The following is a 25888-nucleotide window of genomic DNA, read 5'->3' as shown; positions in this document are numbered from 1 at the left end:
TGTTAAAACACATGTATGTTGAGTGAGATTTTAAATTTGGTTTGGTTTTGGTGTTTTTTTGTTTTGTTTTGTTGGGGTTTTTTTTTTTAATTACTTGTCTGTGATATTCTGGAACTTTATTTGAAGTCCTGGCTGGGCTGAGGAAGAGCGGGGAATAAGAAACTGACACAAACCGGGAAGTTACCTCAGCGTTTAAACGTGATTTAACACAGAGTTTTGCTGGAGATTCTGGTTAGTTCCTACTATTTTCCAAATCACTTCGTGCATCACCAGTCACAGCAGAAAATGCAATTAAACAAAACTGCCTATCCAGAGAGGCACAGGTCTGAGCGTTACAGCTTTCCTACGAGAAGGCAGGGCTGTTCAGCATCAAGGGCAATGGAGTTTTTCTGTAGGTTTGGTAGTGATTTGGCTTTCAGGGAAATAATGCTCTTCAAGTCTAGACAGTGTAGGCGCTTGCAGCACCGGCGGCCGGAGTCGCAGGCTGGAGCGACCCAGCCTGAAAATCACTAGGGAAAGCCGGCGGCTGGGAGCGGGTCCCCGCCCCCCCGTGCGCCCGTCCCGCCCCACGGGCAGGCAGCGGCTGTTTCCCGCGCCGGTGCGGTCCGCTCGCCCCGGGGATGCGCCGGCAGCGCCGCGCAGGGCTGCCCGCAACCGCGCACAAACCGCGCAGAGCCGCGGACCGGCCGTGCCCCGCCGCAGACCCCGCATGGCAGCGGGGGAGGGCTCCAGGGCGGCCGAGCCGCCGGCCGGGGGCATCGCAGCCGCACTGCCCGTCTCACGCCCTGGGGTGAATTCGGGACCGGTGCGGGCGAGCAGCGGCGCCGGCAGCGAGCGGGGAGACGTTGGGGTTAAAGGCACCATCCAGGTGGCCGCGGAGGACGCGGACTACAGTGTTCAATGGCTGCGAATGCGGCATGAAGATGAGAACGGGCCCGGGCCGCCTCCCGCCGGGGCTCACTCTGGGATTTCGGCGCGTTTGTGGCTTTCGCTGGGAAGTTTCAAAACCTGTCCCCGCCGTCCGCCGCCCCGACACGCTCCTGCGATGGCGCTGCTGGACGTGCCCTGCTCTGGGCGAGCGTTTGCCAGCTGGAGCGATCGGACCCGGCTTTTCGGGAGAGGCCTGAGCAAGCCGGAGAGCATCGGCGCGCAGGCCGGGAGGGGAGCGGGCAGTCCTCCGCGGGGGGCGAAACCGGCGGCTGCTCCGCGCGCGCTGATCTGCTCCAGCCGCAGGCAGCCGCCGGCCAACCGCCCTCCCTGCCCCGCTGCCGGCTCCGCGCCCCCCGGGCCCCGCACCGCCGGCGTCCCCCGGCGCCCCGGGAGGCATCCGGTAGCGTAGGAGACCGGCCTCGGCGTCCGGGTACCGGGCACGCGACTGTCGCTCCAGCGGCCGGGGCTCAGCCTCTGGCTCCGGGCGAGGCTGGTGGCAAGTGCGGCTGGTCGCGGTCCTGCCAGGATGGGCAAATGCTGCTCCAAGTGTTTGTCCCGCGCTCGGTGCAAGGACGAGACGGTACTTTTGCCTCTTTTTATCCCTTAGGGAAAGGGCAGGAAGGTCGCCGTTACCGGGACGGAGCCTGGGCTGCTGCTCCTCCTAGCTGGCGTCGGTGGGCGCTGTGCTGCATCCCGGGGTGGCGGAGAGGGGAGCGATGCTCGTCTGATTTACAGTGTGCTAAACTCCCCTTCAGTAGGGACAAGTCTAGCTGTCGCTTTCACATGCGCTGCAGCGCCTTACATAATTTTATCCTGCAGTCTAAAGGTAAGGGTTGGAGTTTTGTGAAGCAGGGAGGGACCACTGGTATCTTGTGTAGTAACAGCCGGCTTGATTTCTTGCTCTGCTTTAATTTTAATAACCTTGTTTTTAATAACCCTGTGGAGTACAAGTTGTAAAGTTGCACAGAGTTTTAAAGTTTGAAGAGAGATTATTCAACCTCTAGCTGTCCTAAAGTTTTACCTTTCTAACAAGCCTCCTTTCTGACAGAGGATTGATCCTCCAATCTAGAAGAGAAACAAGGCAAAATATGTGTTTTCTTATGTCAGGGTGAATCTAAACCAAGCAAATTCCCAGGCACCAAACTGGGTCATGTGACGAACGTCAGTGCAGAGGTAAGTGCATAGCTACAGGCAGCAGGAGAGAATCATGTGCGAGAAAAGCTGTGGGACATTTCTAACACATAGCTTTTCACGCTGTTCTTCTGGAATTTGCCGGGATTTTATGTACAGAAGAGGGAGAGAATGAACATATGCATTTAATTTGCTTAATAGAAAATTACCTTGGCAAAAACACATGCTTGTGCAGTGTATTTCATTAGAGTTTGGCTTTTTAAAATATTCATATACTCAGTCTAATGAAAAGCTGATAGTGTCTCTCATTTACCTAATAATATGTTCAATATAACTTGAGATATGCTGCTAACCAGGTTGAGAAAAAATGTATGGCTTAATATAAAACCTGTTAAAGTGCAGTCACTGCGGGATATCTAGGTGCTTGTAAACTTTAACCTAAAGAGTATTATGAGGGAGGATTACCTGATGATCAGCATGATTGAAACAGCAGCGTTAAAACACCTCTCTTTTGAGGGAACACTGTAGATCATCTTGAACATCAGCTGCAGTGGGATTCAGTTATTGCTTCTACAAGTATCATCTGAAATATTTATTGGTACAAGAGAATTCCCAATGTATATGCTTCTCTTTCCAATTATAATATAAGGCCTTGCCCCAGGGAACTCTGAATAAAGCACAACAGTGACTAAGCACCATTTGCAGGTCAGTCTTTTTTTTTTTAATATTTTGAAAGCATTGGATACAGAAAAGCTATTCTGAAGGAGCAACTTTAATAACAATGCCACAAAGCATCTGTATGCAGTGCATCTTTTTAGGAGGTATCATAGAGGACTGGGAAGTGTTCATGGAGATACTGTACGTATATTTGGACCTCAGAATATAAGCAAGCATGTAAGTTGGCAGGGAGGAGAGACACATCGACTTGGGGAGGTAACTCCAGGCTCCCGTGTTTACTTCCTAGCTGTGGTTGACTTCCTGTGTGGGTCTGGGCAATTTTCTGATGTTCCTTGCGTGATCTGACCCATTTGTGTAGTGGATCTACTATTGCTTACCTATTGTTAAAAAGTACCTGGGGGTTTAATTACTTAGCATTTCTAATGAATTAGTATCTCTGAGGTAGTTTGCAGTTCTCGGAGGAGAGATACTCTAAGGCAAACCTCAACTCTGCCTCCCCATCCCACAATTATTCCTGGTCCAAAGTAAAATATTGGCCCATCTCCCCGAAAATGTGTCCTCGAGGATGTCTAACTGTCAACTGAAGCTCCATGCAACTGAAGCAGAGCTTTTCCTCTACCCCCAAGCCTTCATCACTCCTTCCCTTCTTAATCTGCTTGGACAACACCAGCATCTTGCCCATCCTCAGGCCCATATCATGGCATCTTTTACCAAGTTATTCTTCCAGGTCCTCACACGCAGTTATATCTAAATCCCGCAGATTTTTTTTCTGAACTACACTGCTAAGTTATGGCCACTGTTATTTAATGAGATGAATTGCTCCTTCCTTCCTACCTCTCTGCCTACCTGCCTGACTAGCTGCCAGTTTTTCTGGAGCTGCTCGGATGTTGCACCAATATAAGTCATACCTCAGTCTGTCCTCAGGGAGTTCTGAGTTGAACGGAGAATACATAAGAGCCCTTTCCAGTGTCTGTTTTACTTGCTGAGATGCAGTCCATCACTGAGCCTTTCATGGGAGAAATATTGGGAGGTCTGTATGTTGTAAAGCTGATGACAGGAAAAAGAGCTGCTGTTGTGTCTTCTATTCAACAGAGCAGTAGTTTAAGCACAGAGCAAACATATCATTCTACCTGTTCTATTTTTTGTTCTGTCTGAGGAGATGGGATATATCCCAGACACAAATTTTAACCATTGTATTGTAGAGTACAGGTTGGAGGAAGACGGTTTCGTTCATCTCCATCATGAGCATAGTTTTATTTTATGAAAATTACTTCAGTATGAGAGTCATTTCTTGGGTTGCAGCCAATGGCAGACCTTTCTCATCAGTTTTCCAAGCAATAATTAAATCTATCATTCATTAAAAGTACCTGAAAAATAAATGCAACGTTTCAATTTGTACAAAAGCCACTGTTTTGGTTTCACATTTTGGCCAAAAAAAAAATTAATCCCAAATCACATCAAAGCGATGTTTTTCTCACTTGCCATTTAACTGCCACACTGAAATGCTGAATATTTGCACAATCTGCTTACAGTGTCTGTGACCTTTTCAGCCACTGGAAACGTCTGTGTCACTAGTATGGTCGCTGAGCCTTTCTAAACCAAGGTTGGATTTGGCCCTTTGTCACTCACCCTCAATGGCTCGACTCCAGACGGTGCCTAGTGAAGGGTGCGTGCAAAGCTCCTTCAATGTGCTGAGTCTGTTAGACACAAAACTCTTGGAAGGGCAGCAAAGGTTCCTGCCTACTCTATCTTCTCTTTCAAGTACCTTGTTGAGATAAATATTAATGAAGATTGATTAGTTCAATGGGATATCCTGTTAATTTTGTTTATTACACATTTGTTTTGGCAGATTTTTCCTTATGTACTTGTGAATTTTCTAATTGCTTTGATGTTTTGGCATTGAACCTATATGAATCTCGGCATTGGACCTGATAGCTTTACCTTCTCATGTCAGACACAGTTTTGCTCTACTGTAACATTTGGTTTCCTAAGTGCTGGCGTTCCCAGTTCCCTGACTGCATGGACACTGAAGTGCTGGTCATCTGCAGAGCTGCATTGATAGTAACAAGGAGGAGCGTTTTCATTTTGTATGACTGTTGGGTTTATACTGGTCACAGGAACATGTGCAGTCCAAACCTATCATGTTACGCTGACAAAGCAGGTTACAGTAACGGAAAATGTCAGGGATTTGGAAGTTCACTGTGCATTCAGGAGACCATGACAATGATTAGCTGAAACTACACCTTGCCTGTCTTGCAAAAGAGGAAGATAAGGACTCGTGCTATTGCTCTCTAAAAGAACCCTCTGAGAAAGAGGAACTAATTGAGACCTTGGCACTGAGGGCAACCCTTGCACATCTGACCTCCCAGGAAACATAAATATGAGGTCCCGAAGGGCAGTCAGAAAGCTCTAACCAAAATAAAATACAATGCAAGAAGTATTGGCAGGGCAGGCACGTGACAGCGAAGGCACCTGAGCTGTGCCAACACCAGCTGCTCGAGATAGCCCCAGAAGCTGCTCTGGAAACCACAGCTCCAGCATGATGGGAGGCAGCCAGGAGGTCTGCTGTCCTGGTGGGGTGGTGTCTGTGCTGGAGTTTGAGTTATGGGATTGCTTTTTCACCTGGCACCATGGTGATTCTCCACTCTTTTGGAGAGGGTCTCACCACCAAGTGTCCTCAAGGGTAGGACAAACCTTATCTAAAGTAAAGTAAAAAGAAGAGTATATAATATTTCTTCTGTGAAAATTGTAAGAACTTATTTTCCCTAAGATTAAATTTTTTTCCTTGCTTTCCATTTCACAGAATGGAATCACAGAATGATTGGGGTTGGAAGGGACCTCTGGAGATCATCTAGTCCAACCCCCTGCCAAAGCAGGTTCCCCTAGAGCAGGACAGAATCACAGAATGGTTAGGATTTTCTTCATGCGAGTAGAATAGTAACAATCCCAATGAGTTCTGCTTATCTGTAGGTGCTGGCAATGATTTCTACAGAGCTCCTTTGCTTTAAATGGCTTTTGTTTCAAATAGTGAGAGCGGGTAATTTGAGCGGGTGCCTTCCACCTGCAAGTCCCGTATCCAGTATATCCCTGTGCACGCACCTTCAAGGGCACCAGTCCTGGCAATCTGTCAAGAACACTTCTTAAAATGACTCCAGTGAGTTAAACAGGATGGGCAGATGCAGTGGTGTTCTCCAAAAGGGGAAAATTTATCTCTGTAAGTCTGCTGGTCTGGGAATCTGTGTGAAGGGCTATGTTTTTTTAACATACCAGGCTCTATTTATCCAGATCTTTTTATTTTTTCATAGCTTTTATGTTAATTAAAAAAGAAGCCAAAACAACCCACTCCGTTTTATTCTGAGCCTAATGCAGTTGGTCAGGACTGGGCACTCTGCAGTCCTGGCACACAAGCCCCTATGCGTTACTCAGCAGTGTATGGAGCTGGCTGCTTGGAGGAGCCTAGCCTTGCGTGCCTGGCTTCTTCCCATAACTGAGTAAGAAAGATGTCCACATCACCTGGGTCTTCTCAGGCACCAGAGGCTCTCAAATCAGCTCAGTTAATCACTCAGTTTACAGCAAAACTTTCCGAAAAATGTGTCCCTTGGAACTGGTAGAAATCATCCCAAAAGGGCAGTGTGTGAAGGATTGATTCAAATTTTCTGGTATTGCTAAAAATAAAGCTATTGTGCTATTTCTCCTAACAGAGTTAAAAGTTAGATGCAGGAAAAATAAACAGAAACATTAAGCTCTGAAATCTTTTTTTTTCCACTTTCATTTTGGTAAGACAGAACTGATTTGCTATCCTATCTGCTATGTATCCTGCTGCCGAAATAATCCTTTCTGTGCTCTAGATTTTTATTAGCCTTGCGTGCTTATTACGGAAAGATTTAATTCCTAGGACTCCTTTTAATTCCATTTGCTACTACACTGCCTTATCTCTTGAATATGATTTTTCTGTAGTGCCCTTTAAAGATTCTTGGCCTTTTCTAACCTAGGACGTATTTATAGTAGCTTGATCTAGTTTTCCTAACTGTTGGTGATCTTCCCAGCAGGATACAGTCCTTTGCCTTCTTCCTAATGTGATTCAGGTTACATTCCAATTTAAAGTGTCCTTGTGCTTGAACCATTATGCTGGGATTTATTGTAGTAAACCAAACTCCAGTAGATTTTCCTGAGGCTTTTCTTTGTCAGTTTGCACAGCACTCATGAGATATCTGCTGCCAAAGTCCTTGCATTTTAGTAATAACACTTTAGCATTGTTAACGTAAATATGTTTTAGTTTTTCTTTGGCCAGCTCATCTGGTTTAATTCCTTAAGTATTCAGATTTCTTTTGAGAGAGGTCGAGGAGAGGAGCTCTTGTCCTTTACAGACAATACAATACCAGAAATAAATGTAGAAATAGGCATGAACGTCAGGCCATTAGTGGTGTCTGTATGCGTATGCCCACCATGCCTAGAATGGTGTAAGTACAGAAATCTGCTCTACAGATTTGAGTGCATGAGCATATTACTATGTTTAGAGGTGGTTAAATGCAGGCATAAGTAGATGAAAGTGTTTTAACAGAATTAATAAAGCCATCTTGTACAGGCAGTCCAGACGTAAATGGTACACAGGTTGAACACAAAATGATAGAAAAATACAAATGTCTTTTTAGACACGTAGGAGTAAGTAGAGTATTCTGTGCTGTCCTGTGCACGTGTGTGTGTACATATATTCATAGAGATATAAGGTATTTGTAGCCAGTGAGTCGTGGCTCCTAAGCTTGATTTAAAAACTGAATGAGTTCGTTATAATTATTCTTCCTCCTCCCCGCAAAAAAAAAAGGATCCGAGGAATCAATCTAATCTGCCTTACTGAATGAACATGTGAAAGTGCTTATCTGGGATAAACCTGGGGACTATACATATTTCTCTCTCTTTTTCCCTAAACAGAATGAAAATGTCCTTGTGAAAATAAAGGAGTTAGGAGTCGATCTTGCCAAGCTCAGGGATGAAGTTGGTAAGTAGTAGAAGTAAAGTGATAACAAAAGTGATGTTCTCACTTTACACAAAAGCAGTTATCCCCTGTGACCTGATCCTGGGGAATCTGCATACACGCAATAAAATGACTTCTGAAGCCCAGTGGCAAGGGGTTTTGTGGCTTTGGAGGGAACCATGATTTTACCTCTTTGGAGTGCAGCTGAGTCCATCACCACCCATGGTGGAGCTAGTTGTGTGTCATCTTTAGCAGAGGGGCATCCACAACTTCTCTGGGCAACCTGTGCCAGTGTCTCACCACCCTCACAATCAAGAATTCCTTCCTAATATCTAATCTAAATCTACCCTCTTTCCGTTTAAAACCATTACCCCTCGTCCTGTCACTACTTGCCCTTGTAAAAAGTCTCTCTCCAGCTTCCATGTAGGCCCCCTTCAGGTACTGGAAGGCTGCTGTAAGGTCCCCCGGAGCCTTCTGCCAAGCTTTATGCAAATAAAGAATGAAACAGTCATTTATTTGACAACAGCAATCATAGGCAATTCTATGAAGAAATTTAGGGAAAATCTCCAGAGCGTATTATTTTGACTACAACCAACTGGTAGTTCTGACTCGTCTCAGTCACTTTGATAAGTAGGCCCTCATTAATTTAAAAATAACCGTTCCAGTTAAACAGCATGGGTGTTGGTCAGAAATTCCTGATTTCTCGTGTGTAAATTGACCCTGTCAGACTCACAGATGCAAATGCCTCGATGAATCAGTAAAACAAGGCTGGACTAGCCAGGGCTGACACAGTGTGTCCAACGTTTAGTTGTTTAGGCAATAGCTCTAATTCAGAATTATGATTTAGGGGCTGAATGTGCTTGGCTTTGGAAGCACACAGGCTTTGTTAGCTTCAACAGAAACTGCAGGATTCTGCTATACAAAGCAATGAAACTGCGAAATACAATCCACTGTTCAGAAAAATCGGAATATATTTTTAAGGAAATCTCTTTTGGTAAATAAAACCACTGCTGAAGCAATAGCAGTGATGGAGCATGTGTAAAACAGCCTAGGGAGACCTGCACCCTTCGGGAGCCAGGCAAAATATTTAGCTTCAGATAACACCATCCACCTTTAACCCCAGCACTGCTGTGAAGTATCGCACCTTGTCTGAAACCAGCCTGCAGTGAAACAGGAAAGTGCTTCTCTCTTCCCAGCCCTGAGGATGGATGAATGTGGCCTCTATAAACGCTGAGGGGCTTGTTATAAGATTTGCTCCTGTATTTTGCTAGAAATACCAAGGCTAGAGAAACATGACAAGCAACGATTCTACACTCAAGATGCCCATCTTTATGAATTATAAATATAAGCACTTTTCAGCTGCAACACTGAGACTCCTGGAATAAAGAGGTTTTGAACACTGGCTGTTTCCCTTCAAACTAGTGGAAATTAAATATAAGAATTGCCTGCTCCTTTGCTGTCAAACAAATGACATGTGAAGTGAGTTGAGAGGAGGTATGAAGATGCATAAAAGCTAGATGAATGAAAGATGATCAGATGTCAAGTTTAAAATTTGTATTAGCTGTGTTCAGGAGAGTTTGAAAGCCAAAGCCTGTGTGCCACCTCCTCCTGGATATGCCTCCCGGTTAGAGGGGACTTAACCTGAGTGAGGTGGCTGTGATTTGTCTGTGAATCTGTGGCCAAGGGTCAGGAGGAAGAGCAGAGTCTGCATGATCTGCCATCACTTTTGGGCAAAGAGCTCATTTCTCATGTCAGAAGCAGATGGTCCCTATGCGAGGCCACATGACGCCAGCCCCCCTGTTCCCAAGGGAGTTACCCCCCCTGAATGCAAAGTGCCAGAGCTGGGGAGGCTGGGCTGCAGCTCAGGCTGGGTTTGTGCAGAGGATCAGTCCAATAGTGACATCTCCCTTTCCCTCACCTTCCCATCCCGGTCTGAAATGGGCTTTGCTCATCAGTTGCACACTGTAAAAGCCACCCGGTGCCCGGGGAGTAGGGAAGCAATGGCAGCCGCTCTCATTTAACACAGCACGCTGTCATCCCAGGAGACACCATGTTATGTCAGAGTCATGTCCAGCCTGTAAACAGCAATTGAAATACCTACAGGGAAGGAAAAAGAAAACTGGGGTGTAATTCTTCTCAATAGCAGCTGGTAGCAGTTGTGCTGTTTGTCTTGTGCCATTTATTCCATGCCAGTATTGAATTTATATAACTTTTCATGGTGATATTTTTTTTTTCCCCCACAAGAGGAGCTCACTTTCACAGTATCCGTATCGCAATGTCTGAAAGCAAAATTCACTGTTTTCCAGCAACATTAGCGGCTCTTCTGTTCAGGCATCTGTTGTCAGGGCCCTGCGGGAAGCGATTCAGCCTGGTTCACCAGAACCACCTGCTGAAGCTGCAGCTGGTTAAACGCTGGCTCCAGCAAGTCAAGCTCTGCCACACTGGGTCCTGCTTCCCAGCTGGGTGAGGGAGCCACAGACCTTGTATTGGGATGCATGATTGTCATCTTCTGCCACTCCTGTCCCAGTAGAGCCAGGCACAGAGGTCCATCTCCTGTCTAAGAAGAGATTCAGTCTTTCCTCACCAGTCCTTGGCCTCATTTGTCTCCATCCGGGAGCACGTGGTAGGGATCACTCCTTCTCGTTAGAGGTGTTTGATATTCAGTATAGGGCAAATTTCCTAGGCAATGGCCTTATTTTCTGCCTCCAGTAGTGTTTTTGGGTGTATGGGGAGCATGCCATGCAGATACTCTTTCCCTGCTTTCCTCTTCCCTCCATTTTGCACCTGCATCAGGTTTGATTTGCAAGATGCAAATAGTTTTCTGTTTCGGGTTACAGAAAGTGTTTCAGATGGACTTTCTTTTGGTTAGAGCATGTCATATCATTGCCCAGCCCTCCCTGTGGACTGGGTAATCTCATTAGAGAGGCTGGAGAGAGACAGGGCTCATTAGAGGTCCAATTTAAAGCTTAAGTAAGTTTGAATTCTACTGAATGCAGAGCTGCAAGTGTTCCCCCTTGTCCTCCTGCTCTGTGATCGCTTCGCATGTTGAAGAAAATCAAAAAGCAAAAAGCAAGAGAGAGGGTTTAGAACTGTAATCCAAACTGCCAGGAGACAAGACATTTCAGCTAATGACCATATAAATTGTGTTGTTCCATTTTGGGTATGAGGCAGGTGGGAAAGCTTTCTGTGTGCCACTGCTGCAGTGCTAAGCTCACTGGTTCAGGCTCACTTTCTGTCTTTCTGTAAGGAGCAGAGAGCTTGAAAGGGACACAGAGTCCCCCTTAGTGCCCCAGAAAACATCAGGATCAGAACAGGACCCCAGCATTGATATCTGTCTGGACATACTGAGCAAGTCTGGATATTGTTGTCCACTAAGTGTGGAAGCAGAGCTCTGAACAGGGTGAAAAATAGCTATGTGAGGAAGGGCATGGCTAGCTGGGGTGCATGAACTACCTCGCACGGATGCATCTAACACAAGCTGTGGTCACAGCTGTAGGTAACTTTGACAAATTGTTGCTGTCCTGAAAAAAAAATGAGCACAGTCTGATACCATAGGAGAAAGAGACAAGAAAACAGAGGAGGTTTTGCCAGATATTGAGCAAATATAGGGTCATAGGATAAATATGTTTCTGACCTGATGAGCTATTGAAGCTGCACCTCCTGAAACTAATTGTAACATGGTTGTGAATTCAGAGACATGGTCACTGGGTTAGTTCACAAGAGTAAAAATTTCATGTGTTCTGATTGCCTTTGTTACAAATATTCGAAATTAAATGGAATTCAGTTTAATCACAAAATGATAGGTTTAGTAGGTTAGGTATAATGGGGAAGGGATGCTGTATTCTATTTTTTTTTTTTCCTTCTCTTTTACTTGCTATTTGATTTGCCTGTAAACTGCCGTGGGGATTGAGAAATTCTTTAAATTCTTTATCTTACCAACCTAAAGCTACATTAACTACCTAAGCATATCCTTAGAATAGTACAGAACATTACGGTTGTGCAAAACCCAACGAGAACTGGTACGGAGGTTTGACCAAGAGCCAAGAGACTACTACACCTGCCAAGGAGGAGAGGTGAAAAGTGCACAGCGAGGAAGACATACAGCCTTCATCCCTGAGACCCCGGCCCACGACCACCAGAAGAAACTGCGCGTGTGCAACCAGGAGGAGTTAAAGGCGGAGGCTATGGAAATGATTTCTCGGAACTCATTATAATAAAGACCGCCTTTTCGGGGAAAAGTTATGAATATGTATAGTCGTCCTTGGAATCATGATGAATATGTAACATTTTACTACATAAATACAAGATGAATTATCAAGGGGGGTGCGCACGGCTTTGGAGGGTTACCCCCGTGCCGCCCAGTGCTGCAATAAAGGTGTGCCTGCTTCTTAATGCTACATTGGTGTTAAGAAGTCTTATTCCCGATTTCGGTGACAGTTTTGGCGACCCAGATGGGACATTGCGAGTGAGACTGAAGGAGATCGAGTGCTGATCCAGCTCCAGCCAGCACCGAGGAATTCTCGGAGGAGAAGCATTGCCCTCGACTCACGACAGCTCCTCGCAACGTTCCCTGGAGAGGTAAGGCACATCTTTACAAATTTTTGGTTTGGTTTTGGATAGCCTGCCCGTAAGGCACGGCGAAAGCTTCGCAGGGTTGGGGCTCAGGGGGCCCGCTTTGGGTCTAATCAGTGGTTGCTGAATTAGACATTTGTTAGTCTGCCCGTCAGTCATAAGCGAAAGCTATTGCAGAGTTGGACATTTGGGTTTGGTTTTGGTTGCCTAGGCATTTGGAATTTGGGAGACTCGAGTTCTGTTTTCTTTTTTCTTTTTTTCTGGTTTTATTGTCAGGTGTGTGAGTGTGTGACTGGTGTGTGACTGAGACGTGCATATAGGCACGAAGCAAGTGCGGAGTCCCAATTCGCAGTTCCAGTGTCCTGCGAGGGGCTTGGTCGGAGATGGATGAAGCGTTTGGTTTGTGTGTTTTTTTAAAAAAAAAAAAAAAAAAAAAATCGGTAACATGATATCAGGATTTGCAAAGTTGTTTAAGAGTAAAAGTGCAGGGAATTTAACATTAAGATGAAAAGACACCAAAAACTTCACCGTTGGAATGTTTGCTATCACACTGGGGAGAAACACACGAGGATTTGCGTAAAAACCAAATGATAAAGTATTGTAATAATTGGTGACCATTGTATGCTTTGGAACATTGAAATATAACATTATACTACAATTAATGCTGTTTTGCAGGAGGGAAGGAAAGTGGAATGAAGTAGATTTGTTCTTTTATCTAAGACAACGGATTGATTGGCAAAAGAAATGTAAATTAATTAACAGGGACAATTTGGTAATGACACTTACCTCAGAAGAAAGAAAAATTAAGATTTTAGTTTATTCCTTTTGCTTCCCTCTGTAAATGTTGCTGTTTTACCTTGTATAAGATTTGCTATTCGTTATCATGATTCCAATACCAATGCCTCTTGTGTGCTTTATAGTAACTCTGTTTGGCAGTCTGCAGACTTCTTTGCGGCAATTAAGACAAAGACTGGGGAACTCGTTTTTATGTCTAGCTGTCCAAAGATTGAACCCAGAGGAACTATTTATCCATCTGGAAATACTTTGCAATTCTGTGTTAACACACGACTTCAATATAACAATAACTGGAACACTTGGACCTCTCCCCGGTCTGAATGGTTCAATCCTTGGACACAATTTTCAGGTGGACCCCCCCCATTTTCAAAGCACTGTACCTCGATATCACTTTAGATTATATGATAATACCTATGGCGAGGGAACATTGTGCTATAACCATTTATTGTGGGGAATTTATGACTGTGGAGATTGGTGCTGTCATAAGCACAATCTATCAAACCCTAGAATATTTTATTCATTTCGACTGTGAGCAAGGGGAAGAGGAGGCTTTAGAAACTTTGAAGTTCCTAAACACCCTAGGAATTAATTAGTGTGCGTATTGCAAAGAGGAGGGGCACTGGAAAAGAGAATGTCCCAAAAACGAACAAGAGACAGATCAAAGAGAGGCAAGGAGAATAATGACTTTAGATGATTGAGGAGGACCGGAGGGGAACCCAGCTGAACCTCTGGTTATAATCAAGCTGGGAGATGAAGGAGTTAAATTCCTGGTGGACACTGGAGCAACATATTCTGTTTTAAATGTCTGTAAAGGGAGGCTGGGAAATAAATCTGCTAAAATAATTGATGCCACAGGGAAAGAAGAAAACAGACCATTCCTACAACCCCTAGACTTAAAATTCGGAAGTAAAATAATTACACACGAATTCTTGTATATACCAAATTGTCTGATACCTTTACTAGGGCGAGACTTGTTATCTAAATTAAATGCACAAATAGTCTTTGAGGATGGTGAAATCTTTCTGAAAATTCCAGAATCAAAGACGGGAGAAATACTGATGATACAAGAAAGAGTAAAGGAATCAGAAATACCCCAGGAAATAGATGAAGCTGTTATATCAGCAGTCTGGGGTACAGACATACCTGGGAAGTCTAAGGTAGCGCAGCCTGTAAAGACAGAATTAAAGGATCAAGCAAAACCGATAAGGATTAAACAATATCCAGTTAAACCAGAGGTGGAACAGGGAATTAAAGAAATAATTGACAAATTTTTAAAGTACGAAATTCTAGAAGAATGCGAATCAGAATATAACACTCCAACCTTACGAATAAAGAAACCTTCAGGTGAATACAGATTAGTTCAGGATTTAAGGGCCATAAATCAACTGGCTAAAGACATACATCCTGTCGTGGCAAACCCGTACACACTCTTAACAGCGTTACGAGAAAATCATCGGTAGTTTACAGTGCTTGATTTAAAAGATGCTTTCTTTTGCATACCCTTGGAGAAGGAAAGTCGAAAGCTGTTTGCTTTTGAATGGGAAAATCCGCAGACAGGACGGAAGATGCAGCTGACATGGACAAGGTTACCTCAGGGATCTAAAAACAGCCTGACGATCTTTAGTAACCAGTTAGCAAAGGAGCTTGAACAGTGGAAACAAAGCGATTCAGAATCAAAACCTGGACATCTACTTCTACAATATGTGGATGACATCCTGATTGCTACAGAAACAAGATCTGCCTGTGTAAAGGTAACCATAGACCTTTTAAACTTTCTTGGACTAAGTGGGTACAAAGTATCTAAAAATAAAGCTCAAATAGCGAGTCAGACTGTAATCTATTTAGGATTTGAGATCACTCAAGGACAGAGACAATTGGGAACAGACCGTAAAGAGGCAATTTGTGGTATCCCTGAACCTAGAAGCGTGCATGAATTAAGAGCTTTTCTAGGAATGACGGGGTGGTGTCGACTTTGGATAATAAATTACGGTCTGTTAGCTAAACCGTTATACGAAGCTCAGAAAATTGTACCGTTTGTGTGGGGCCCAGAACAGCAAAAGGTTTTTCAGGATTTAAAACGGGCCCTGATGACTGCACCAGCACTAGGACTTCCAGATTTGACTAAGGACTTTCAATTGTTCGTGCATGAGAGACAACATCTTGCACTTGGAATGTTAACCCAGAGGATGGGAAGCTGGAAGAGACCGGTAGGATACTCCTCCAAACAACTGGACACTGTAAGTAAAGGATGGCCAAGTTGCCTCCGAGCAGTTGCAGCCACAGTAATGCTAATACAAGAAGCACGTAAATTGACTTTGGGGAGAATGATAACGGTATATGTACCACATATGGTAATCACTGTTTTGGAACAAAAGGGAGGTCGCTGGTTATCCCCTAGCAGAATGATGAAGTATCAAGTGATTCTAACCGAAGAGGATGATGTGACTCTGAAAACTACTAACCTTGCCAATCCTGCAGTCTTTTTGAGTTCTGTACAGGAAGAAGAACAACTGGAACATGACTGTCTAACCACCATAGAACATGTATACTCCAGTCGGGAGGATTTACAGGATACACCATTGGAGGATCCTGACTGGGAGCTCTATACAGATGGCAGCAGCTTCGTGGAGAATGGAATTCAATACGCAGGATATGCGGTGACAACTGAAAACACTGTTATAGAAGCAGATTCTTTACCTAGTACAACCTCAGCTCAAAAGGCAGAATTAATAGCTTTGACAAGAGCACTAGAACTGAGCAAAGAAAAGAAAGTAAATATCTGGACTGATTCAAAATATGCTTTTGGTGTAGTACATATCTATGGAATCCTGTGGAACGAAAGAGGATTATTATCCTCCAAAGGGACAAGCATAAAATACAAAGAAAAAATTTTGAAATTAATACAAGCAGTCCAAAAACCAGCTAATGTAGCAATCATGCACTGTAAAGCCCACCAGCCAGGAAACTCAAAAGAAATCATAGGAAACAAATTGGCTGACAAAGTGGCTAAAAGAGTAGCAAAGAAAGATGCCTTTTTAATGGCATTAGTTCCTACTAGAATTATTACCTTACCTAGAGAAAAACCTAAATACTCTCAGGAAGATGAAAAGTTAGCAAGTTTATTACATGCAAAGAAAAATGTAGCTGGATGGTGGGTGACAGCAAAGGGTCAAGTGGTAATTCCACCACTTCTGATGAGGGAAATAATACAAACAAAACATAGGGAATGTCACTGGGGAGCGGAAGCCCTACTAACTTTCTTAAAAAGGCATATTGTATCAGTAAAAATGTTAGAAATGACAAAGAAAGCGACTGCTAAATGTGAGATTTGTTTAAAGAACAATCCATTAGTGAAAAGGAAATTTCTAATGGGAGTATTAAAATCAGGAACGGAACCAGGAGACTATTGGCAGATAGATTTTTCGGAATTACCTAGACAAAATGGGTATCGGTACATTCTGGTAGGAGTTAATACTTTTTCAGGATGACCAGAAACCTTTCCCTGTCGGACAAATCAAGCCAAAGAGATAATTAAATGGTTGTTACAAGAAATCATTCCGAGATTTGGAGTACCGATTGGAATTTCCTCAGATAAAGGTCCACATTTTATTGCAGAAATAGTGCAGAATATCAGTAAGGTGTTGGGAATTACTTGGGATTTACATACGCCCTGGAGACCACAATCTAGTGGGAAAGTAAAAAGAATGAATCAGACAATAAAGAGACAAATCAGTAAAATATGTCAGGAAGCCAATTTCAAGTGACCTCAGGCTCTTCCATTAACCCTGTTACGGATACGGGTTCAACCAAAAAGTGAAACATCAAAGCTAATTCTGAAACATGTCTAATTTTGGATATCAGTTTGTAACGCTTGTGATATTGATTCAGAAATTTTTGTTAGTGGGAGTCTGGTTAGAGACAAGAATTGAACAACATGGTATAACAAAAGGATATGGGAACACAGACCCTCAAATAAAAACAGATACCCAAAAACTTCAACAGGACATGCAAGAGTTGGATAGACAAAATTTTCAGTGGATTAGGATTGGAATTAAGTGCATGGGCCGAATCATTGATTAGCACCGCATTAGTTTTGCTACTAGCCTTTATGACTATTTTTCTGATTTATTATTGCCTAAAGAAACAAATAAACCCAAAACTGCCTTCAATCGAATGATTATTCAGGCAGCAACCAGACCACAAGACGAAAGTTACGAAAATGTTTAAGGCTCCCACTAACAACATTAAATAAATCGTATTAATAGGTAAACTTTAGAAATAGATGTGAAAGTCTTGAAGTGATTTTCAAAACTTTCAAAGGGGGAAAATGTTACAAATATTTGAAATTAAATGGAATTCAGTTTAATCACAAAGTGATATGTTTAGTAGGTTAGGTATAATGGGGAAGGGATGCTGTATTCTATTTTTTTTTTTTCCTTCTCTTTTACTTGCTATTTGATTTGCCTGTAAACTGCCGTGGGGATTGAGAAATTCTTTAAATTCTTTATCTTACCAACCTAAAGCTACATTAACTACCTAAGCATATCCTTAGAATAGTACAGAACATTACGGTTGTGCAAAACCCAACGAGAACTGGTACGGAGGTTTGACCAAGAGCCAAGAGACTACTACACCTGCCAAGGAGGAGAGGTGAAAAGTGCACAGCGAGGAAGACATACAGCCTTCATCCCTGAGACCCCGGCCCACGACCACCAGAAGAAACTGCGCGTGCGCAACCAGGAGGAGTTAAAGGCGGAGGCTATGGAAATGATTTCTCGGAACTCATTATAATAAAGACCGCCTTTTCGGGGAAAAGTTATGAATATGTATAGTCGTCCTTGGAATCATGATGAATATGTAACATTTTACTACATAAATACAAGATGAATTATCAAGGGGGGTGCGCACGGCTTTGGAGGGTTACCCCCGTGCCGCCCAGTGCTGCAATAAAGGTGTGCCTGCTTCTTAATGCTACATTGGTGTTAAGAAGTTTTATTCCCAATTTCGGTGACACCTTCAGTACCAGCCTTTCATTTGTGCTCTCTGATTCCATGAAGTACACAAGATAGTGGTTTGAATATAAAAATATTTTAAGCAAGTGTGCATTCATGGATTCAAGAGGTCCTCGGAGCTGGTGTGAAAGACAGGTTTGTGGGGTGAGCAGCTTCTAACAGCTGGAAACTGGGATGTATGAGATGCATCTCCTTCTCCTGGTCAGGTGGTCAATCACCACCCCTGCATAACATGTGCATAGGATGCACCTTGAGAGCCCAGGCATCTTCTGCCTTCCAGCCACATCACTGGAAGTGAGGACTTTTAGCCAAGACTGTGGCTTGAGAGAAGGAGATAAGGAAAATCTTGTATCCCAGTTGAAAGGCTTTGTGTCAAGTGATTGTCTCACATGCTGTTTCTGATATCCAAGGCAAGGTAAAAGCCTCAAAGCTTCGATTTGTGGATCCAAGACTGTGCTGGCCAGGAGGGGACATCCAATCACCCTGCAGGTCCATGGGGTTCCCTGCTTTATTTATTATTATTATTATTACTATTATAATTCTTCAGATCCCAGTTTTGCACGGGCTTTTGCATACTCTGCCATTGCCTCTATTTAAATAAATGCGTGTGTGTATGTGAGTGTGAGAGAGTGGGACAGAAAGAGAAGTGACGGCGAGAGCTTGTTGATGGTTGAGATTTATACGAGCCCCAGAGTCGGCGAGAACCACTGCGCTCAGTGCTGTACAAACAGATCCGATGCTGTTTGCGCCTGATGAGTTCAGAGTCCGACTGTATGGTCTTGTCTCCACAGCCCTCAACACAGCGAGATGGAAGAAATTACAGAGCGAGAAGGAGGAGCTGGAGAGGCGCTACGAGGAGGAGGTGAAGCAGCTTCACGGGCAGAAGCAGGAGGAGCTGGAGGCGCTGGAGCAGCGACTGCAGGAGGAGTACAACACCAAGAGGGAGACCTTGCAGGAGCAGCACAGTCTGCAGCTGGAGCAAGTCAAATTGCAGCATCAGGATCAGGTCAGTCTCTGCCTGTTCCCTTTGAGGTGCAGACCATGCCAATACTGAGTGGGTTTAGGTAATGAAATATATCGAACACTCCAACGTGAAGACACTGGTAATGAACTGATGACTGGAAAAATATATCCCTGACTATCTTTACTGCTTTTCCTCACTATTACTCACAGAATCACAAAATGGTTAGAGTTGGAAGGGATCTCTGGAGATCATCTAGTCCAACCCCCTACCAAAGCAGGTTCTCCTAGAGCACATTGCACAGGATCGTGTCCAGGCGGGTTTTGACTACCTCCAGAGAAAGAGACTCCACAACCTCCCTGGGCAGCCTGTTCCAGTGCTCTGTCACCCTCAAAGTAAAGAAGTTTTTTTCTCATATTGGGATGGAACTTCCCATGTTTCAGTTTGTGCCCATTGCCCCTTGTCCTGTCACTGGGCACCACTGAGAAGAGTCTGGCCCCATCCTCTTGACACCCACCCCTAAGGTAAGCATTGATAAGATCCCCGCTCAGTCTTCTCCAGGCTAAACAGACCCAGCTCTCTCAGCCTCTCCTCATAAGAGAGATGCTTGGGTCCTCTGATCATCTCTGTAGCCCTCCACTCGACTCTCTCCAGTAGTTCCTTGTCTTTCTTGAACTGTCCAGTGTGACCTCACTAGGGCAGTGTAGAGGGAGAGGAGGAGGGGGAGATATATCAGCAAGCTGTGCCCACATTGTTTTGCAAACAGTTCTTCATCACTGAGTTGTCTCCCACATTATTATGAAAACGAGTTCGGATAATTTTAAATTCCATGTTAAATGCCCATCTTTCATCCCAAGAGCATGCCTTCTCCAATACGGTTGGAAATTTTGCTTCTGTTGGGTAATCTAGCACATATGTTTGACAGTTAAATGCAGTGAAATAAGATTTATTCCAGTCAAGATGTGTTCAGCTGCAGTATCTTTCTGCCATTATTTAACATAACAGTGAGCAAAAAAGCTGTTTAAAGTCAAGTCACTTTGCAATGAACAGCTGTTTCATTGTAAAAGTAAAATAGTTTGATCTTCTGCATTGCCAGATATCACAGATAATGTGTTAAATGTAGGGAATAAGATCACTGTGATTGCAAAACCCAGAAAAGCAAACCGATGCATTGCATTTGGAAACTGCTCTGGACCACTGACTTAACCTTGATCACCACTTCTCACTGTGTTTTCTTTAATGATGCATATCGAAACACCATCATTAGGGATCTCACTTTGCCTTTAGCCAAATCTAGTAACAAACACTGTACTAAAGGAGTCCCAAACCCATTGGGTGCACAGGACCACATGCTGCCCACAGCCCTCTTCCAGCTGCATCCCCGGCTCCTGTGATGGCTGTGTGCAGTGTGGTGTGCAGTGCAGTTTGCTGGGCAGTCTGCAGCAGCAGCACTTCCTTCTGACCTCAACATGAGATCGGGAAAAAGTTTTGTGGCTTCACTGTCATCTTGGTTACTTCCACATCAACCTGAAAACTCTTGTCTCTACACTGAAAAAGTTGCTGACATATTGTTCATCAGTTTATTGGATGTGGACTCAAAACACGTGATTCAAGAAGACATAGGAATTTTGGTATTAATGACTTTGTAGGATGCTCTTTTTCAAGGGAAAATGTGACAGATTGCAATTTATTTTCCATACCCACTGATAATAATTTCCATGTTTCTCTAGAAACAAATATTTTATAACTATGAATAATTCATAGGCACTTTCCATGGAAATTAATTGAAGACCTTACAGTAAAAATCATTGCAGCAAAGTGCCATGAAGACAAAAACTAGGATGGCTCAGAACTGTGCATGTTTATCTGACCGTCAGAAGGAGTCAGGTCATTAATATCATTTAGAATAATGGTATATTGAGAAGGGCAACGAAACCCTTCGAAGTTAGTTAGACCCAACGAAGGATCTAGAGCACAAGTCTTATGACAAGCAACTGAGGGAACTGGGTTTTTTTAGCCTGGAGAAAAGGAGGCTCGGGGAGACCTTATCGCTCTCTACAAGTACCTGAAAGGAGGTTGTAGTGAGGCAGTTGTTGGTCTCTTCTCCCAAGTAACAAATGATAGGACGAGAGGAAACGGCCTCAAGTTGTGCCAGGGGAGGTTTAGATTGGATATCAGGAAAAATTTCTTCACTGAAAGGGTTATCAAACATTGGAACAGGCTGCCCAGGGAAGTGGTGGTGTCACCATCCCTGGAGGTATTTAAAAGACGTGTAGATGTGGTGCATAGGGACATGGTTTAGTGATGGACTTGGCAGTGCTGGGTTAACGGTTGGACTCGAAGATCTTAAAGGTCCTTTCCAACCAAGACGATCTGTTATTCTATGATTTCTGAAAATTTCATAAATGGCTTCTTCGCTTAAGGGCTTTTTGACCTTTTGCTTTCTTATGTACCTCTCTCATCACCATTAAGTTAAAAGAACAAAAATACTAGCAGCAGTGACTGTGCGCTACCACTCAAGGCATCAACATGCCTGTTTCGTAATGAATAAAACAGGCTCAGGTGCTGTAAGTGTCACGCTTGGTAGATCCCTTCAGTGTTTCCAGCTCACTGGAGCTCTCTAGCACAGGCTCGTCAGTGTGCCACAGCATGTCTAATCATGCATCTGTGTCTCCATTCATTGTGGTTGGAACAGGTGGAAGATATCGCGGCTGTACACGAAGCTGCAATGTTACAGTTGGAAAATAACCACATTGACGCCATTACAGTACTGCAGGATGAAAATGACTGCAAGATTCGAGGTAAGCCAAAGGCAACCCAATAGCTACAGAGCTATTCCAGAGCAGGAATATCGCTGTTGTGAGATTGTGTATGCCTGGATTTTCTTCCTTCAGAGCAGATGATACAGAAAATTTGTGTTGGTCTAGCGCTTTCACATGGGGTGGACCACCAGGTTCATGCTAGGGGTGAGGGAGAGCTGTGTGCAGTGTGTACAGCATCTGTCTTGGACCTGAGACTATCTGAGAGGTCTTTGGCCCAAAGACAAGGCTTTCTCCATGGGTCACTGACCACAGAGTCCAAATTCCACCTCACTTCACACACAGACTTTTCTCAAGAGCATAATCCTTGGGTGCTCAGGAGGCTGTAGCTCATTGAACTTCTCTGAACTTAGGTGCTTAAATGCCTACACTGCTTCTAAAAACAGGACTCGTCATTTTCAGTAGCAAAAGTCTGGCCATGCTGAGCAGACCAGAGCCACAGGCTGGTGCAAACCTGCACCTCAGCACTGTTGTCTTTATTTTGTGTTACGGCTTTTCCACAGGATTTGATGCTGCAGACAGAGCTGTTTCCTCCCTACCAGTTCAGTATCTAAACACATGTCTTTTTACACGCTTTAGCTGTCATTTAACAGTTACCTGTACAATCTCCCTCTTTTTTTTTTTTTTAAACATAAGCATGAGGGTCTAATTTTTAAATAGCTCTAATAGGTTTTCCCACGACTTTCCCCAAACTGAGCCACATTGGTTAGCTCTGCACTGTGTCAATTAGAAAGACTGTCCGGAGCACAACGTGAGCTGAGAACAGTCTGTTCTGCTCTCCTGTAGGCAGAGGTGGTATCTAGCATATCATTTTAAAATTAACATATACAATTTTGAAAATAAAAAAAAAAAAGCTTGAGGATATTCTTGTCTGTCCATTTTTGTTAGTATTTTCTGATGATAAAACTTGGCTCGGGTTTATCAAGGCTCTGGTGGCCAAAGTTTGTGCTCCCTGCTCCTGGTACGGGTATGAAATGCCCCCCTGTGCCTGGCAAAGGCATTGCAGCAGCTGCAGTCTAGTGCGCTGTAGAGGGCGCTGGAGTATTACTATTATTACTGCAGTTATTGTGGCTAGTGAGCAACGATTAGAGGGCAGAACCCCATGGAAGTAAAGACAGAAAAAAATAGAGTGTCCGTATAGTAAAAAGGTAGGTACTGCTACTGTACTGATTGACAGTTTGATGCCATTGGTTTAGAGATTAAACTTCATTCCACTTTGGTTATTAAACTTTTGATTATTAAGTCCAGGGTGAGTTGTTCTGGTAGTGAAACCTTTAATTGTGTAATATAAATGGAGGACGCTTTTGTCTTGGGCTCTGCCAGTCTCACTAATGGCATTAACCTCCCAGGTCATCTGCCACAGCTCCTGGAGAAGCACTGTCATGTGCGTTTTTGCCTCTGAGTTGCTGGCTCTCCTCTCGATCTCCCCAAAGAAATTGCAACCCAAGCTTTTCAATATATATCTAATTTAAAAATCTTTGCTTTGAGGACACTCACTCTGAACTGGTAAACGACCCATTGTCAGACTGACCCTTTTCAGATCAGAGCCCCCGGGAGACGGGAATTCTGAGCAGTTCTGAAAAATCAGAATTTGGTCACGTAGAAATAGAGGTACCTGCAACCAGTGAAAGATCAGGAAATCCTGATCCTCAAAACAATTCACTTAAGGCCACAGAGTATATTACTGCCAGTTTCCTACTCAACCTCCATGCCCTGAAACTGCATCCTGAACTATGCTTGGCTCACGATATCTGTGCTTCACTTAGCAATGTCATGTCTGTGTATCTTCTCCAGAACTGAACGCTGCTCACAAACTGGAAAAGGCACAATTAGAAGAGAATTTTGAAAAACTGCGGCTGTCACTCCAGGTTAGCTGTTTCATTATTTCCCACCCGGGTGACGATGTTGCGGAGCAGCTGACGGGGCAGCCCCAGCCCCGTTGCCAGCTGCCAGCACACCAGGCCATTGCCTGTTACCAGCTGTAGTACCTCTTCTCCTCTGCCTGTCCAAACTGGGATCTAGCAGCAAAGGTGCCCCCTCAGGTCTTTTCCTTCCCCGTGGCTGGTTCAGCAGACTACTATCTGAAAGAGAAGAGAGGGCAAACCCAAAGGGAGGAAAAGGCAGCTGGATAAAGCAAAGAAATGTCCTTTTGACCGTGCTGACTGCTGGCCCAGCACAAGGAGCAAAGCTGAGCTCCTCCCTGCATGGTGGGGAGGGCTCCAGCACCTGCGGTAGCTGTGAGCATCACCTTGTCTGCATGGTACCCTCCAGCAGGCACCCCTGGGGCTCAGAAATGCTGACCTCTCCCTGCCTGGCCCTGTGCTTGTCCTTTAAACTCTTCCCCACTGCCTGAATGTGGGGGAGCCGGTCTTGGGGTGTAGACCCATCTCCATCCCCACTGGAGGGCAATTATGGCTGGCCAGGGTCAGCCTTGCACATCACATCTCCCACATCGCGCTATTTAACACCAAGCTCAAGATCTTCTTGGCTTTTTCAGTCCTTCTAATAACTCCATGTTGTTCTCACTCTCTAGATGAAGCAATCCCAAGGAGGGGAGGGCAGAAGCGTGCCCCTGTGATTCACGCTAAGTTTGGAAATCTTGTGTGAACAAGTGAAGATGCCACAGCAAATAATGCAAGCTCTGTTTGATTTCGTAGGCAGAGATGAATTACAATTTTTGAAACCCCTGAAGAGCACATACTGTTACATGCAGCAACTGTCACTGCCTTCCTCAAGCGGCTGTGACAGTTCGAGGCATGTCAGCAGTTTTGCAATAAGCACTGATGTAATGTTACAGCCAAGAAATTACATATATGAAAGATAAGAATACCAGTTTCACAGCAACTGTGGTGATTACAGGTGTCATATATAGAGAGATACCAGGAATGCCTTTGATGGTAACAGAAAAGTGATTGCTTAAAATAACATGTTGTTCCTGTGTATAGCTCTGACATGAAATGATGGTCTTTTAAAGTCCACACCACTAACTCATCGTTGCTTGTTGCCATGTTAGAAGCCTAGAAAGGTGAAGGAAGCAGGAACAGGGTACCTACCACCTCATTAAGACACTAGGGACCTCACAAATGACCTCTTTTATACCTGGGGTATAAATGCCAGCTCTCTTAAGGAAGAACACGCTCGTTCTCACCAGCCCAAGGTGATCGGGTGATTTAGTATCAAAGACATTTCACGAACTAGTGCCAGCCAGTGCCAGCCAGCCACAGGTGTTAGAGGGATTTTTGGGATTCCCTGAGGCACTGGGTTATCGAAAACCCCACTGTATGTTCAAGTGGCCTTCTGTAAAAAATACCACCTTGCAGGGGTTTCTAAGCCTTGTTCAGCTCCTCTGGTGGTGTCACAGTGCAGATTGACTTGTATGAATGTAAGAGGGGTGATAACATGGCTGGTGTGTTCATTGATGTGTCTCCCCTCCAGGACCAGATAGACACCCTCACCTTCCAGAACCAATCTCTTAAGGACAAAGCAGACCGATTTGAAGAGGCTCTGAAGAAAAGCACCGAGGAACAACTGAAGGTATATGGCGACTATAACTATACAGTCATCAAGGTGCCTGTGTCTGAGTATGACTCATGTCATGTGATTCAGTGGATAGCAATGGGATCCTTACCCCAGGGACTGGGGGGCAGGTCCCAACTGAAACCCCAAATCTTGAGCTCTGGGGAGGAGTCAAAAATCTTAGCCCAGGTCCAGAATTTTCTGAGTTTACTTCTTTTTCTTTATTTCACCCAGCATTTGTAGCTCTCTTTCCAAAATTCATTAACTCCATCTAGTATGTCCTTACTGCTGTCTATTCTTCTTTCCCTTCTTCCTCTCTTCCTCTTTACTTTTTGTCTTTTCACATTTCGGTTTCTTTCTTTTTTGTGCCTTCTGAACCAGCTTCTTTGATATCCTCTGTGTTCCCTCATTTTTTTCTGGACTTGCAGGGGACAGCCCTGACATATGAAGTGTTTATTCAACTGCTGCCTATTGGGGCCATGCTGTTTATTTACAGTGTGTA

At 44.1% G+C, this 25888-nt stretch overlaps 1 protein-coding gene across 1 annotated transcript in view; it reads left to right on the top strand.

Moving 5' to 3' along the window:
- Window positions 1-25888, top strand: part of MTUS2 (microtubule associated scaffold protein 2) — a 210944-nt gene that overhangs the window by 176737 nt on the left and 8319 nt on the right. The window contains exons 7-11 of the mRNA XM_068395195.1: window positions 7669-7735; window positions 18882-19096; window positions 21747-21852; window positions 23665-23738; window positions 25306-25404. Coding sequence (XP_068251296.1) covers window positions 7669-7735; window positions 18882-19096; window positions 21747-21852; window positions 23665-23738; window positions 25306-25404 — 561 coding nt within the window. The remainder of the gene's footprint in view (window positions 1-7668; window positions 7736-18881; window positions 19097-21746; window positions 21853-23664; window positions 23739-25305; window positions 25405-25888) is intronic.

This window comes from Nyctibius grandis, chromosome 2 (assembly GCF_013368605.1).
Source record: "Nyctibius grandis isolate bNycGra1 chromosome 2, bNycGra1.pri, whole genome shotgun sequence".
NCBI classification, from domain to species: Eukaryota; Metazoa; Chordata; class Aves; order Nyctibiiformes; family Nyctibiidae; genus Nyctibius; species Nyctibius grandis.
The sequence above is the reverse complement of the archived record's forward strand: the minus strand, read 5'-3'. Positions and strand labels throughout refer to the sequence as shown.